The 13,214-nt window shown below is 48.3% G+C and overlaps 1 protein-coding gene across 13 annotated transcripts in view; it reads left to right on the top strand.

Moving 5' to 3' along the window:
• SLC2A9 (solute carrier family 2 member 9) overlaps positions 1–13,214 on the top strand; it is a 224,030-nt gene that overhangs the window by 55,332 nt on the left and 155,484 nt on the right. For 12 of the 13 annotated variants that reach the window (XR_004283361.1, XM_032333832.1, XM_032333833.1 and 9 more), the window contains one exon: positions 4,809–4,969. Coding sequence is in view for 12 of the 13 variants with exons in the window: in XM_032333832.1 (XP_032189723.1) it covers positions 4,809–4,969 (161 nt within the window). In the remaining variant the exon portion in view is untranslated. Of the gene's footprint in view, positions 1–2,401; positions 2,549–4,808; positions 4,970–13,214 lie in introns of those variants that run through there. The other variant, XM_032333840.1, reaches the window with a different exon arrangement.

Genomic DNA, 13,214 nt, shown 5'->3' with positions numbered 1-13,214 from the left:
GCTTTGTATTCATTCTCATGTTAAATCCTCACAGGAACTCTTTAAGGAGGGAAATGATTTAACAAATCAAGGATCTGAGGCACAGAGAGGTTAAGTCATTTACTCAAGATGACCCAGCAGTGAGGAAACAGAGTGGATCAAGTGGATTTCAGGGCCCTGAGATTAAGAGTCTCTTGTGGTTTGTCTCAGAGTTTTCTGCTCTTAATGAAACTTAATGGCTGCAAGTGTTAAACAAGATGAACTATGTAGGTGTCTGATAATGTACTTCGCAGTCAACCAGGGCTCATTCTTTGTCCCCTCTACTCCCCTAATCCAGTCTTCCATTGTGCAACAGAGGTACTGATATGATCACCTTTGTCTTTTCTATACCGAGCTGGAATAGAGTAGTGATTAAGAGATGGGCTCTGGAGTCCAGCTATCAGCATCTGAGTCCTGACCTTCCCACATGTGGATGGCATGGCCTTGGGAAAAGCCCCTAATGTATGCATCTCTAAGGTTCCTCATCTGACTGAAGAGAAGTCAAAAAGCAGGACCTGTCTCATAGGCTTGTGGAGGAGATAGAATGAGTTCTGCTTCCAGTTCTCAGGGTAGTATAAGACATATTGTAAATATGTGTGGGTTACCTATTTTTATCACTACAAGGTGACTGATGCACAGCAGCTCAATTTAAAACACAAACACTTATTAAAGCACCTGTTCTGTACTATGCAGTACGAGTCAGTGTTCTCATGTATCAGGTCCTCAGATCTCAACTTGATGAGTGTCTGTGTCATGAATTAGCAGAACAACCCTCATCACCTGGCTTCTACTATCACATAAGCCTTCAGGCTGCCTCTCCTCTAGGACTTTGCTCTATTCATCCCTGGAGAAGACAAACATTTAGTCATTAAAGCCACACTTCTCAGCCAGCTTTCAGGATGATTGAGAAATGTGTCTCTGCAGTGGGCATGGGCTTTGCTGCAAGTCTTCCAGCTGTCTTCAGCTCTCTGCAGAGACTTCCGTCCATCCTCTAACTCCCCCAAACTGAAATACGAAATCTCTAGAGGGATACCCAAAACCACACCTAGGAGTGTGTGATATGAAAGCTATCCCCTTTCTCAGCAGGCTCCTGAATGCCTGGAAAGGAAGAGAAAATTTCCTCCCCAACAGCATCCCTCCAGTTTCTGCAAATCAATTCTAGTAAACTGGTCGCTGCTGCAGGGGTAGTGTTAAGAGGCTCTCTAGAGTGGGTGTTAGCAAGGCTCCTTGCAAGGGGGTTGTAATTGCTTGGATCAGTGTGAGATTACAGTAGAGACCAAGGTCACATCCAAGAATGGCCCTCTATGTGTTGGCAGGTAGGGCAGAGAGGAGGTTCCTGCTTATTGGGCAGCAGGAGAGGTGCCTGTTGAGTCCTGGGGACTGATTCCTTATACCAGCTTCTCCGAGGGTCTTCACCCTGTGAATGCTCGCTGTCCCCCTATGTGTCCTGTATCTCTGCCTTCCTGAGCCCCCTTCAGCTCCCTGCTTAGCAGTTCATCACACTCTTCCTCCCACTATGTTCCCTGCCCCTTGGTGGTCGCCCTAGTACTTCAGGGCCCAGCAGAGTGTCTAGCCCATAATGAAGACTTAATTGATTCTTTTAAATCAATAAGTGAAACATTGTACTTGGCTGCTTAGTATTGCCACCTTGACTCGGAGTCCTGATAGCGGAGCTGTCCTTCAGTGCTCAGATGTGAGGCCGACCTCACACAACCCTCCCCTCCTCCACCTGTTTAACAGGTGACCATGATCGTGGGCAAGTTGACAACTCTCGGCTCATTCATCTGTCAATGAGGCATTCTGCCACCCGGGTTGCCGTGGGGCTGAAATAGGATAATCTCTGTGTTTTAGTAGAGTTTCAGCAGTTGGAAACAACAACAGCAATTTTGTCTGATTGAAGCTGAAAGAGTTGTTGACAAAATAGAGAGCAGCTCGCAGGTTGTTGGCAGGGCTGGTGAGCCAAGCCCAGAAGCGCTGCAGTCTGGGTGACGCCCCACCTCACGCCCAGGAGCTGCCACTGCCAGCTAGTGCTCAGCTGGTACAGGACACCGGGGCTCCCCCATTGCAGCCGTTCCCAGAACCAGAGCCGCCCTGGAAGGAGTCCCAGCCCAGCCTCCCACAGAGCCCCGCCTCCCACACAGCCCCGCCTCCCACACAGCCCCGCCTCCCACAGAGCCCCGCCTCCCGAAGAGCCCCGCCTCTCGCAGAGCCCCGCCTCCCGAAGAGCCCCGCCTCCCGCAGGGTCCCGCCTCTCGCAGAGTCCTGCCTCTCGGAGAATCCAGGCCTCTGATTGGCTGATCCTGAGTCACGCGGCTGCTTGCTAGCTGCTAGGGGAATGCTTGGAGAGCAGGCATCTGGCGCCATGGACACAGAGTCGTGAGGAGTCCTGACAGGACTGTGGGGCAGGAAGCTCCCCCAAATGGGAAGGGGGCTCCTGATGCGGGCAGACAAAGGGTGACATGGGCCACAGAGGACACGGACACTAAGGATCAGCGTTGATGTGCAGCCTCTGACAGCACGCGGTTCCTGGGTGAGCTAGCTGAGCCTGCAGCAGCTGTGGTGGCCCCACGAGGGGTGTGGTGCCCGGACCGGCGTGGGTGGGCCCAGTGGTGACACCGTGTGTCAGCCTGCTGGGCCTGCCCAAACTAGGAAACAACAGGTGTTTATTGTCTCCCGGCCCTGGAGACAGAGGTGTGAGATCAGAGAGCTGGTGGGGTCAGTTTCTTCCCGGGCCTGTGAGGGACGGGTCTGTTCTAGGCCCCCTCCTTGGCTTGCGGGTGGCTGTCTCCAGCCTGTGCTTCTTCACATGGTCTTCCCTCTTCCCCGGGCCGCTGTGTCCACGTCTCCCCCTTTTGTAAGGATGCTAGTCATTTTGGACCAGGTCCACCCTAATGACCTCGTTTTAACTTGATTACCTCTGTAAAGACTCTCTCAAAATACCTCACAGTTTGAGGCACTGTGGGTTAGGACTCAACCTATTAATTTTGAGGGAAGACACAGTTCAACCCATTAAAGAATGATTATAAATCTAGCACCCTGCTAAGTATAAGAAGATTAAGAACAGAGGATTCTGCCAGATGCCTCACCCAGATCATTTCTTCCACCAACCCCCCCTCAGAAGTAACCACTGCCCTGACATTTGCAATAATTCTTTGTTTTCCTTTGTGGTTTTACAATCTATTTGTAATTCCCCCCAAACATCTATATTTGCATATTTTTGAATTTACATATGGTATCATACTATATGTATTCTTTTGTTTCTGGCTTATTTTGTTCAATGCTATTTTGTGTGAGATTTTATTACATGTGTGTTTGCACATTGCTGTAACTCATTCATGTTTGTGGTGCTAGTGTTTTTCATTTGATGACTGTTCCACAATTTATCTGTTCTACTGTGGGTGAGCGTCTGGGTTGTTTCCCATTTAGGGGTGTTGTAAGCAATGCTACATGGAATTTTGAGTAGATATGTCCTAGGAGAGGTGAAAAAGAGGAATTTTTTAAGAGGAATTTTCTAGAAATAAATTTGCTGGGCTGCAGGTTTAGGGCATCTTCAACTTTACTAGCTGATGCCGAACTGTTTTCCAAGACAGTTATACAAATTAAACACAGCGCATGAGAGTACACTGCTGATCACTACTTGGTCCTACCATACCTGTTAGTTTTTAGCCTCCTGGAGATTGTGTGAGCTTCACCCAGGCACTGGCCACTGCTCCAATCTCTACTGTGACCCTCATAACAGCCCTGAGATATCATTCCCATTTTGCAGATGAGATTCCCATTTTGCAGATGAGGAAGCAGAGGTCCAGCTGGTTTAAATCATTAGGAAATTGTTATTGTGCTGGGATTCAAGCTCAGATATGTGTCTCTGGAAACTATGCTTATTCTTGAGTGTCATATATAGCTCTGGAAAGGTTTGTGGGCCCATGTCCCATATCAGTAGATAACTGAGCATCTTGGGGATGGAGCTCCCTTGAGGAGCTTAATGCCATGACCTCAGTCTTCGTTGCACATCAGAATCACCCAGTCACCATCACAAACCCATCAAATCAGGACTGACAACAGTGGGGAGCTGGACAATGCCACGTGGTATCTTGTTATGGTTTTAATTTGCATTTGCCTGTTGACTAATGACATTGAGCATCATGACATTAACTTACTGGTCATTTGGATTTTCTCTGGAGTCTGTTCAAGTCCTTTGCTCATTTAATTGGGTTGTTTGTCTTATTGAATTCTTTATGTATTGTGGATATAAGTCCTTTATAGTATATGTGTTGTGAATGCATTTTCTCAGTCTGTGGCTTGTCTTTTCATTTTTTCAAGGTATCTTTTGAAAAATAAACACTTTAATGTTGCTGAAACCCAAAAGAATATTTTGTTTTTGTTTTATGGTGTGTCTTTGCCTACCTCAAGGTGGGAAAGACTTTCTGTTATATCGGATATGTGCATTTTTAACACATTTTCTGTTGGTTCTGCTGTGTGCCAGAGTTGGAGAAGCTTGGGTATAAGTGGTTACCCTGGGTTTGGGGTCAGATCTGAGTTTGACTTCCAGGTTTGCCACTTAGAGAACAAGTCATTTTGTCTCTCTGAGCTTCAGTTTCCCTATCTGCAAAATGAGGCAAAATAGGGCCCATCCACAAAATTTGTTAGAAGGGTTCAATGGAATAAAGCTCAAACAGAACTTAGCCAAATGCCTAGTCTGCAGAAAATGCTCTATAAAAGCTGTTTTTCTTTACCTACTGGTTGGTTTCAAGCAACAGGATGGAATAACATGGTTTATTCTTTGTTTTCAGTACATCAAGTCCTTCTACAATGAATCATGGGAAAGAAGGCATGGGCATCCTATAGACCCAGATACTCTGACTCTACTCTGGTCTGTGACGGTGTCCATATTCGCCATCGGTGGCCTCGTGGGGACTTTAATGGTGAAGCTGATCGGAAAAGTTCTTGGGAGGTTAGTGGGGGCTGTCTTTGCTTGGGGATCCTCTCTGTGGTATTTATAATATGTCTGTATCATAGTGAAGGTCCCAGAAGGCAACAGAATTCCATTTAAACAGTTCAGCTGGAGAGATTTTAATGATGCCAGAAAAGCAAGGGGAGGAGATAGGGCTCCCGAGGTCAGGGAGGAGTGAAGACCATGGACAAGGCCGACAAGCAGGAGCTGAGGTTGTGAGGGCTGTGTGAAACTGGGCTATGTCAGGCCGCATTGTCTGAACAGGGAGGGAGTAGGGGAGAAATATCCTGCCTTGTCTCTTCCCCCACCATCCAACCTACCACCAGTGCCCATCATTGGTCAAACCCTAGTAATAACCAGAAACACCAGGAGCCTGCTCGGGGAGGACCAGCTCCCAGGGCTCAGAGCAGGACAGGGAGGGAGGAGATGGATCTGGCTGCAGGGGCAGATGCAGAAGGGTCAGCAGAGCGTCTTAGCGATTGTTCCAGGTAGGTCCTTATAGGACAGTGTTTTGTTATATGACTGAATGATAACTTACTACACCAATCTCCCATGGATGGACATTGAGTTTTTTTCAGACCTTTTGTATTCCAAGTACAGCTGCAGCGAGTGTCAAACATTTCATGTTGAAATTTCCCACCTGGGTCCTCTCTAGTCAGGTCCAGTTTACTTCCTCAGTTTCATTTCTCACTTCTTTCTGTCCTGAAGACTTCTCTGAGATCGGACTGATTATCAGTACATTTCCCCAGACACTTTCTCTCCATCTTCACTTGGAACTTCCTGGGGGATTTTGAGGTGTTAAGGGAAAAGTAGAGTCTCTGCAGCATTCGTGCCTGAACTTGACTCATGAGCCTTCCACTCTCCAGTTGTGTGCCTTTGGCCAAGTCCTTTAATGTATCTGAAACTCAATTTCCTCCTCTATAAAGTGCCTGCAGGAAATGTTACAGGGACCAGAGAAAGTGAGTAGAGGGAGAAGAGCCCGTTAACAGGAATCCACTAAGTAGAAGGTACTCTTACTTCCCAAATGGCTTGCTGTCCTCCTCCTCACCCTCCTGATACCCTCACATAGCAGGTGCTCCCCAGCTCTCCATATTGCAGTGACCTGAACTGGAAAGGAGATTCAGCCGACCCCAGAAAATCTTTCCACTCCTCAGGGCTACAGAAGCACTATTTAAAAAGTCGCTACCCCTTCCTTGACCCTCGGCCTCACATGCCCAGTAAGGAGCAAGTTAGAGCTGATGGTGTTTCAGAGCAGGCTCTCGTGAGGCTAGGGCAGGAAGCCATCCTGTAAACATGCGTATCATGCTCATGCGGTCCCCCAGTGAGGCAGGGGAGGTGCTGACATCTACCTTGACCCTAAGGCCACTTCCAGGTGGTAACTTGTGGGAACTCTGCCCTCCAGAGAAATACAGCTATTGCATAGTGGAATGAGGGCTGCCATTTGCTGATGTCCCCCAGTGTTCCAGGCACGCGCGCACACACATACACACACACACACACACACACACACACACACACACACACTGTCTTTTGTTTGCTCCACTGCCTGAGGTCTTGGATGGGGCATGGAGTTGAGAGCTTACACGGTGCCTGAGCTCAGGTTGGACCCAGCTATACAGCTTGGTACCCCTTCCGCTGTGCCAAGCCAATCTTGAGTAGGGCTCTGCTGGCAGTGGTACTATAAAATCTGTGACCGTTTGACCACAGGGAGGTGACTAGCTGGCCCCCTGATCAGCCTCCACGACCAGGATCCATGAGGTACTGTTACTAAGCCCCAGTCCTCTGACCTATTCTAGTTAGATAGAGTCACCGCTGGCCCCTGGAGTTATGGCCTGTCACATACACCTGCCTAGTATCTGGCCATGGCAATTACACCCCCAGGCTGTCCCCTAAGGAGTCTCTGAACCCAAGTGGATGGTACAGGGACAGCCACACTGTAGTTGGGGTCAGGATGCTGTAGCCCAGCAAGTCCTGATGCCCCAGCTTGCCAGGTGTGTGATGTGGGACTTTGCGCCCTCACCTCTCATCCAGCACCTTCCCCACATGTAAAATGAAGGCAACGAAAGCGGCTTTGCCACTTCCAGCAGCATGGTTAAAAACAAAAATGGAAGGAATGGAAAAGAGAGAGTAGGTTTCAAAGAAAGTGCTTTTCTAAGTGAAGGAGGAGTTCTAGGCTGGAGAGAGATTCTATCAAAAGGTGTTGGTCCTTATGCCCTGGCCAGCTGCCAGTTCCTTTTTTTCATCATCACAGGAATAAAGGTTGAACTGAGATGAAGTCTCAGCTTGAGTAGGAACTCTGTTGGGAGGAAAAGGAGCAAAACCGAAAGAAGTCTGCTGCCATTTATTCACTCCTTGCTGCACAGCAGTGCTTGACATTCCATACTTCCTCACTTCTGCAACTCTGTATTGTTGTTCCTATTCTACAGGTGATGAATCTGAGGCCCTTAGAGGCCTAGCAACTTGCCTGAGGTGACAGAGAACAAGGTTGACCTGAGATTCAGATCCGGTCTGTTTGACCAGAGCCTGTGACTTTCCTATCATGTGGTGTCTATTGAAACTACTTCTTGATGCCTCATTGTCTCCCTGGGCAGGGGCTGTTGGGGAGAAAGAAGAGGCTGCGCTTAATGTGCAAGGTTGGGATGGGGTCCCACAGTAGGGGCTCAAACTTGAGACTGGTGGGAGAAAATTTAGGTGCAGTTGGGGGTCCTTGGAGTCAGGTGGGTCTGGTCCCTGGCAGGTCCTGTAGGGAGCTATTCCTTGCTAGGACATGCTGAATTTATCTCTCTTGGGGGTACAAGTTCCTTGTCTCCTGGAGTCTTTGGCTTGGAGAATTTTGGTTGAATCCCTCCACTTTTTTGGGGTCACCTATCTCTGGCCACCTGGCTCTAGTGACAGAGCCCTCTTTCCCTCATGAGTTAGGTTGGTGACCATGTTGGCACATGGATGCTGGCTAGAGGTTGGTGCCATGTATGAGTCACTCAAGTTCTCCAAGCTTGGCTTAGTTAATAGCAAAAGGAAGATACAGCAATGGCCTGTCCGAGGGTTGTCATGAAGATGAAATGAGATGGGGGGTATAAAGCACTCATCCCAGTGGTTGACATGGTGTGTCAGTGCCCACTTTATGTTGTCATTGTCATCCTTGTCCCCATCCTCGCACGGTCCTCTACAGCCCAGGAGCCCATCATTCGACAGAGCTGGCTGTGAATATGTTCTTCCAGTCACACTGAAGTTGGCCTCCTTAATGCTAATGGATATAGTTTTTCCCTTTAGAGCAGAGCAGAGGAAATGTGCAAAAAAACAGAGGGAAATTCACTTGGGCTTTGAAATTGGGTCCTTGGGCATCTTTTTTAAAAATTAATTAATTTTTAAATTTCTTTTTAGTGTACCAGAATTCATTGTTTATGTACTACACCCAGTGTTCCATGCAATACATGCCCTCCATAATACCCACGACCAGGCTTACCCAACCTCCCACTCCCCACCCCTCCAAAATCCTCAGATTGTTTTTCAGTGTCCACAGTCTCTCATGGCTCGTCTCCCCCTCTGATTTCCCCCAACTCACTTCTCCTCTCCATCTCCCCATGTCCTCCGTGTTATTCCTTATGCTCCACAAATAAGTGAAACCATATGATAATTGACTCTCACTGCTTGACTTATTTCACTCAGCATAATCTCTTCCAGTCCCGTCCATGTTGATACAAAAGTTGGGTATTCATCCTTTCTGAAGGAGGCATAATACTCCATAGTGTATATGGACCAAATCTTCCTTATCCATTCCCCTGTTGAAGGGCATCTTGGTTCTTTCCACAGTTTGGCGACTGTGGCCTTTGCTGCTATGAACATTGGGGTACATGGCTCTTCTTTTCGCTACATCTGTATCTTTGGGGTAAATACCCAGTAGTGCAATTGCAGGGTCATAGGGAATCCCTATTTTTAATTTCCTTTTTTAAAAATTTTTATTTTTTTAATTTCTTCTCAATGTGTCAGAATTCATTGTTTATGCACCACACCCAGTGCTCCATGCAATACGTACCCTCCATAATACCCACCACCAGCTCAGGCATCTTCTTGAGCAAGCTGCATAACCACATTCGTTCACCCAGCAAATATTTTTGAACACTGACTGGGAGTCAGACACTGTGACCAGTACTTGGGTCTCAGCGACAAACGGCAGAGTGCGAGCCTGCTGCCTAGCTGTCAACAATCCACTCTGCACGTCATGGCGGCACCTGAAAACCCTGCGGAGGGGGGATGGGGAGTAGAGATGCAAGAAGAGGCAGCTTGTGCCCCTTTCAGTTTTAAATCTGTAAATTCCAGGTAAGCAAGCCCCCCTACGGGGATGGCTTGTGAGGGTGGCAGGAGATACTATTTACAAAATGCGTCATGTCACTCACGCATGTGACAGGAACCCCAACCAGTCTGGCTCGGGCCCAGATGGAACTAATTGGCTCACGCATCTGGAATATAGCTCAGCTGAATCCACCTGTTTTCTCTGTCTCAGCTCTGCCTTGGTCTGCGTTGGCTTCAGGTATAGGTGCTCTCTCCCCCGTGAGGGCAAGATGGCCCCGGCAGCCCAGGGTGACACTGCTCCTGCTCAGCATCCCCAACACAGGCTTCTCCTGCCAGGAATTTTAGCAAAGTCCCAAGCCTGCATCTCATCTACTTGTGTGAGGTTGCATACCCTTGGAGCTTCTCAACCAGGGCCAGTTTTGCCCCTGCCAGGGACATTTGACAATATTGAGAGGTGTTTCTGGTTGTCACAGCTAGGGGGTGCTACCAGCACCTAGCAGAGGCCAAGGAGGCTGAGCTGAGCATTCTGCAATGCCCAGAACAGCCCCCCCCCCCACAGAGAATTTTCTGGCCCCAAATGTTAATAGTTCCCAGGTTGAGAAATCCTGGTAAGTAGCATTCAAAACTTAATTTAAAATTACTGTACCATGTGCCCATTCCTGGAGCCACAGTGGGGTGGGGTTGTGACATAAAGTGAGGACGGGAATGTTTCTTAGAGGAAATCCAGGGGACTCCCACCAGAAGAAGGGTGATGAGATTGAACAAGCAGTAACAACCAGTCTCCCATACATCATGCCAGGCAAATAGCAGGTTCTCAAAAGTGTTATTTTTCTCTTCTTGTTCTACTTCAAGATTTTATTTTATTTTTTTAAAGATTTTATTTATTTATTTGACAGACTGAGATCACAAGTAGGCAGAGGGGCAGGCAGAGAGAGAGAGAGAGAGGAGGAAGCAGGCTCCCCGCTGAGCAGAGAGCCTGATGCAGGGCTCGATCCCAGGACCCTGGGATCATGACCTGAGCTGAAGGCAGAGGCTTAACCCACTGAGCCACCCAGGTGCCCCTACTTCGAGATTTTAAAGTGCGTCTTTACTTTATGGGAATGAGAAAAAACATTAGCTCTTTAGATGCTTGCTGGAGGAACCCGCAGGGTACATGGCAAGCACATACAAGGCTTAAACAACAGAAATTTCTTTTCTCTCAGTTGGAGAGGCTGCAAATCCAAGATGAAGACGGCATTGGGATTGGCTGCTCCTGAGGTGTCCTCCCTGTGAGGACACTTTCTCACGGTGTCCTCACATGGCCTCTTTTCCTATGTGAGAGCACCCCTGGTGTCTGTTCTTCTTATAAGGACCCCGGTCCCATCGGATTAGGACCCTCTTTAGGACCATAATTACCCCTTGAATGCCCAATTTCCAGATACAGTCATCGGGTAGGGGTTAGGTCTTTAAGAGGAATTGGCACACAGTTCAATCCATAATAGAACAGACACACTGGTTGCTGACCGTCTCCTCTTTCAGGCTGGAATTGTCTTAGGAAAGCTAGTTCCAGGAGCAGAGCCTGTGAGGGGCATGATATGTTTTGTGGAGGGAGGGCTCTTCAGGAGTTCCCTTGCAGGTGGTAGAAGCAGAAGAGAGAAAAGGGGGAAGAGAGGGAAGGCAGTCTGTGCTCTCTGATCCAGTCTGGCCTTGGCCGGCCTGCAGGGGTCTGGAGCATGAATCATACCCTGGAGCTCTCCCACCTGGGGCCACATTCTCCTCCCAGCACTCTCCAGTCAGGGGCTGCAGGCTGCTCTGGAGGAGGGGACGTCATCTGGGGTAGGCAGTCTTCTGGAGAAGGGCCAGCTGGGAGTCTTGAGCAGCCACAGACACAAAGCAGGGGATGAGGGGGAGAGCTGAGGGACAGGTCCCCACTGGGACTCCTGATACTCCACCTCCATTCTGCCAGCCTCGGAGGCTTGCCATGCACTGTGAGGGTGGCAAGGACTCTGGGGGAAGAAAGCCATCCTGGGGTTCAAGGCAGACGATGCAGAAAAAGACTGGGCCTGGCGGACGTGGACTTCAGGAAGGCAGCAGTCCGAAGTCTAAAACAGGGAATCAGCCAACCCCAAACGTGCAGCAACTTTGCTACAAGTTGTTTCCGCAGCATCTGTTTGTCTGATTGTGGACAGGACCCATTTGGCATTACTGATGCACGAGCTGGAAATGACAGTTAAAACTCAACAAATAGTCACTCCTGTCCCACACTGCCCGCCACACATCTGTTAGAACCAAACACTGGCCTCCTCTGGGCTCACATAGGACTTTCTCTTTTCATCTGTCACATCACTTAGCATTTTTATGCTGTTACCACTTAATTACAATTACATTTATGTCGTTTCCCTGCAAGGGGAGCTCCTTGATACAGAAAACATGTGTATATATGAGCCCACATGGTGCAGAAGCTGGCACATGCTAGGCAAGCAATAAACATTTGTTGGATAGATGGAAGAACTCATGAAGGAATGCTTGATGCTTGAGGGGTTTTCTACTATTACTTCCCAAGGTGGCCGCTTTTCTCCTGCTTGCATACTTTCATTCACTCATGCACTTATTTTCCCAGAAAGTATTTATTGAGCACTTGCTATGTGCCAAGCACTCAGGGGTGAACAAAGGGAATAAAGTCCCTGGGGTCACAGGTCTCCTGGCAGAGGGAGCAGTAAGCGTAAATATCCTGGGGGGGCGGGGTGAACAGGCTCAGCTTCCTTGGAGGTAAGACAGGATGTCACTGTGGCTGGGGCCAAGTCAATGAGTAGAAACTGAAGCTGGGGAGGTCACTGAGATTGGATCCAGAGGGCCTTGTGGGGCAGAGTTGGGACTTTGGCTTTTACTCTGAGTAAGACGGGAAGTTACTGGAGTGTTTTAAGAGTGGGTCTGCCTCTCAGTTTGAAAGGCTTGCTGTTATCAGTGCATCTGGGGAGGCCAGTTAGGAGCATTGTGCCATCATCCAGGTGTCACCAGGTGTGTAACAAGACACAGTGAAAGGCAGAAAGAATTTTATGCATTTGGGACATATTTTGGAAGTAGAGAACACAGACCTTACTGACGTATGATATGTGGGGAAGTAGAGAACACAGACCTTACTGACGTATGATATGTGGAGAAGTAAAAAATAATGCTAACGTTTTTGGCCTGAGCATTTGCAAGGATTATGGTGTGTTGTTTTGGTTTGGGTTTTTCGTTTGTTTGTTTTGTTTTGAGGTAGGGAAGCCCATGTGAGGAATAGGGGTTTTTGAGGGCAAAGGAAGAACAATATTAGGAACTCTGTTTTAGGTATATTCACCGTGAATTGCCTGTTAGACACCCTTGTGAAGACATGCAGGAAGTGGTTAGATATATGGATCTCGCCCTCAGAGGGGAGTGCAGAGCTTGGATGTATGTCTGGGTGTCATCAGTACATTGGTGACACTAAAAGCCGGGAAATGAGATCACCTAGGAAGTGTATGGAGGCCAAAGGAATGGGCTCAGGGGCTGAGACCAGGAGCCCTCCAACACTGAGAGGTTGGGAAGATGATAAGGATCAGCCAGTGAGGAAGGGACAGACCCACTGCTGCATGAGGGCTGGAAAACATGTGAAGGAAGGAAGTGTTGATCCCCTGTGTTCAGAGTTGCTGAGAAACGAAAACCCGGCCTGAGCTGAGGTTGATGGATTTGGCAATGTGAAAGGGTGTTCCAAAGGCATGATGGGGAAGACCAACACTGGAGTGGGTTTAAGAGAGAAGAATAACTTGAGACAATAAGTCTAGATGAGTATAGTTTCCTTCTAAGATGGGAGCTACAGCAGGGTGTAAATGAGTTGTTCCAGCACAGGGGGAAATCGGTAGTCAGGAGCAAGAGATGAAACTTGCTGAAGCTACTTTTGTGCAGCTGAGAGGGACAGGGGAACTGGTCAGTAACTGGAGGGGTCAGCCTTAGATGA

Source organism: Mustela erminea, chromosome 2 (genome assembly GCF_009829155.1).
Source record: "Mustela erminea isolate mMusErm1 chromosome 2, mMusErm1.Pri, whole genome shotgun sequence".
Classification (NCBI taxonomy): domain Eukaryota; kingdom Metazoa; phylum Chordata; class Mammalia; order Carnivora; family Mustelidae; genus Mustela; species Mustela erminea.
This window is presented reverse-complemented; position numbering and strand designations above follow the sequence as displayed.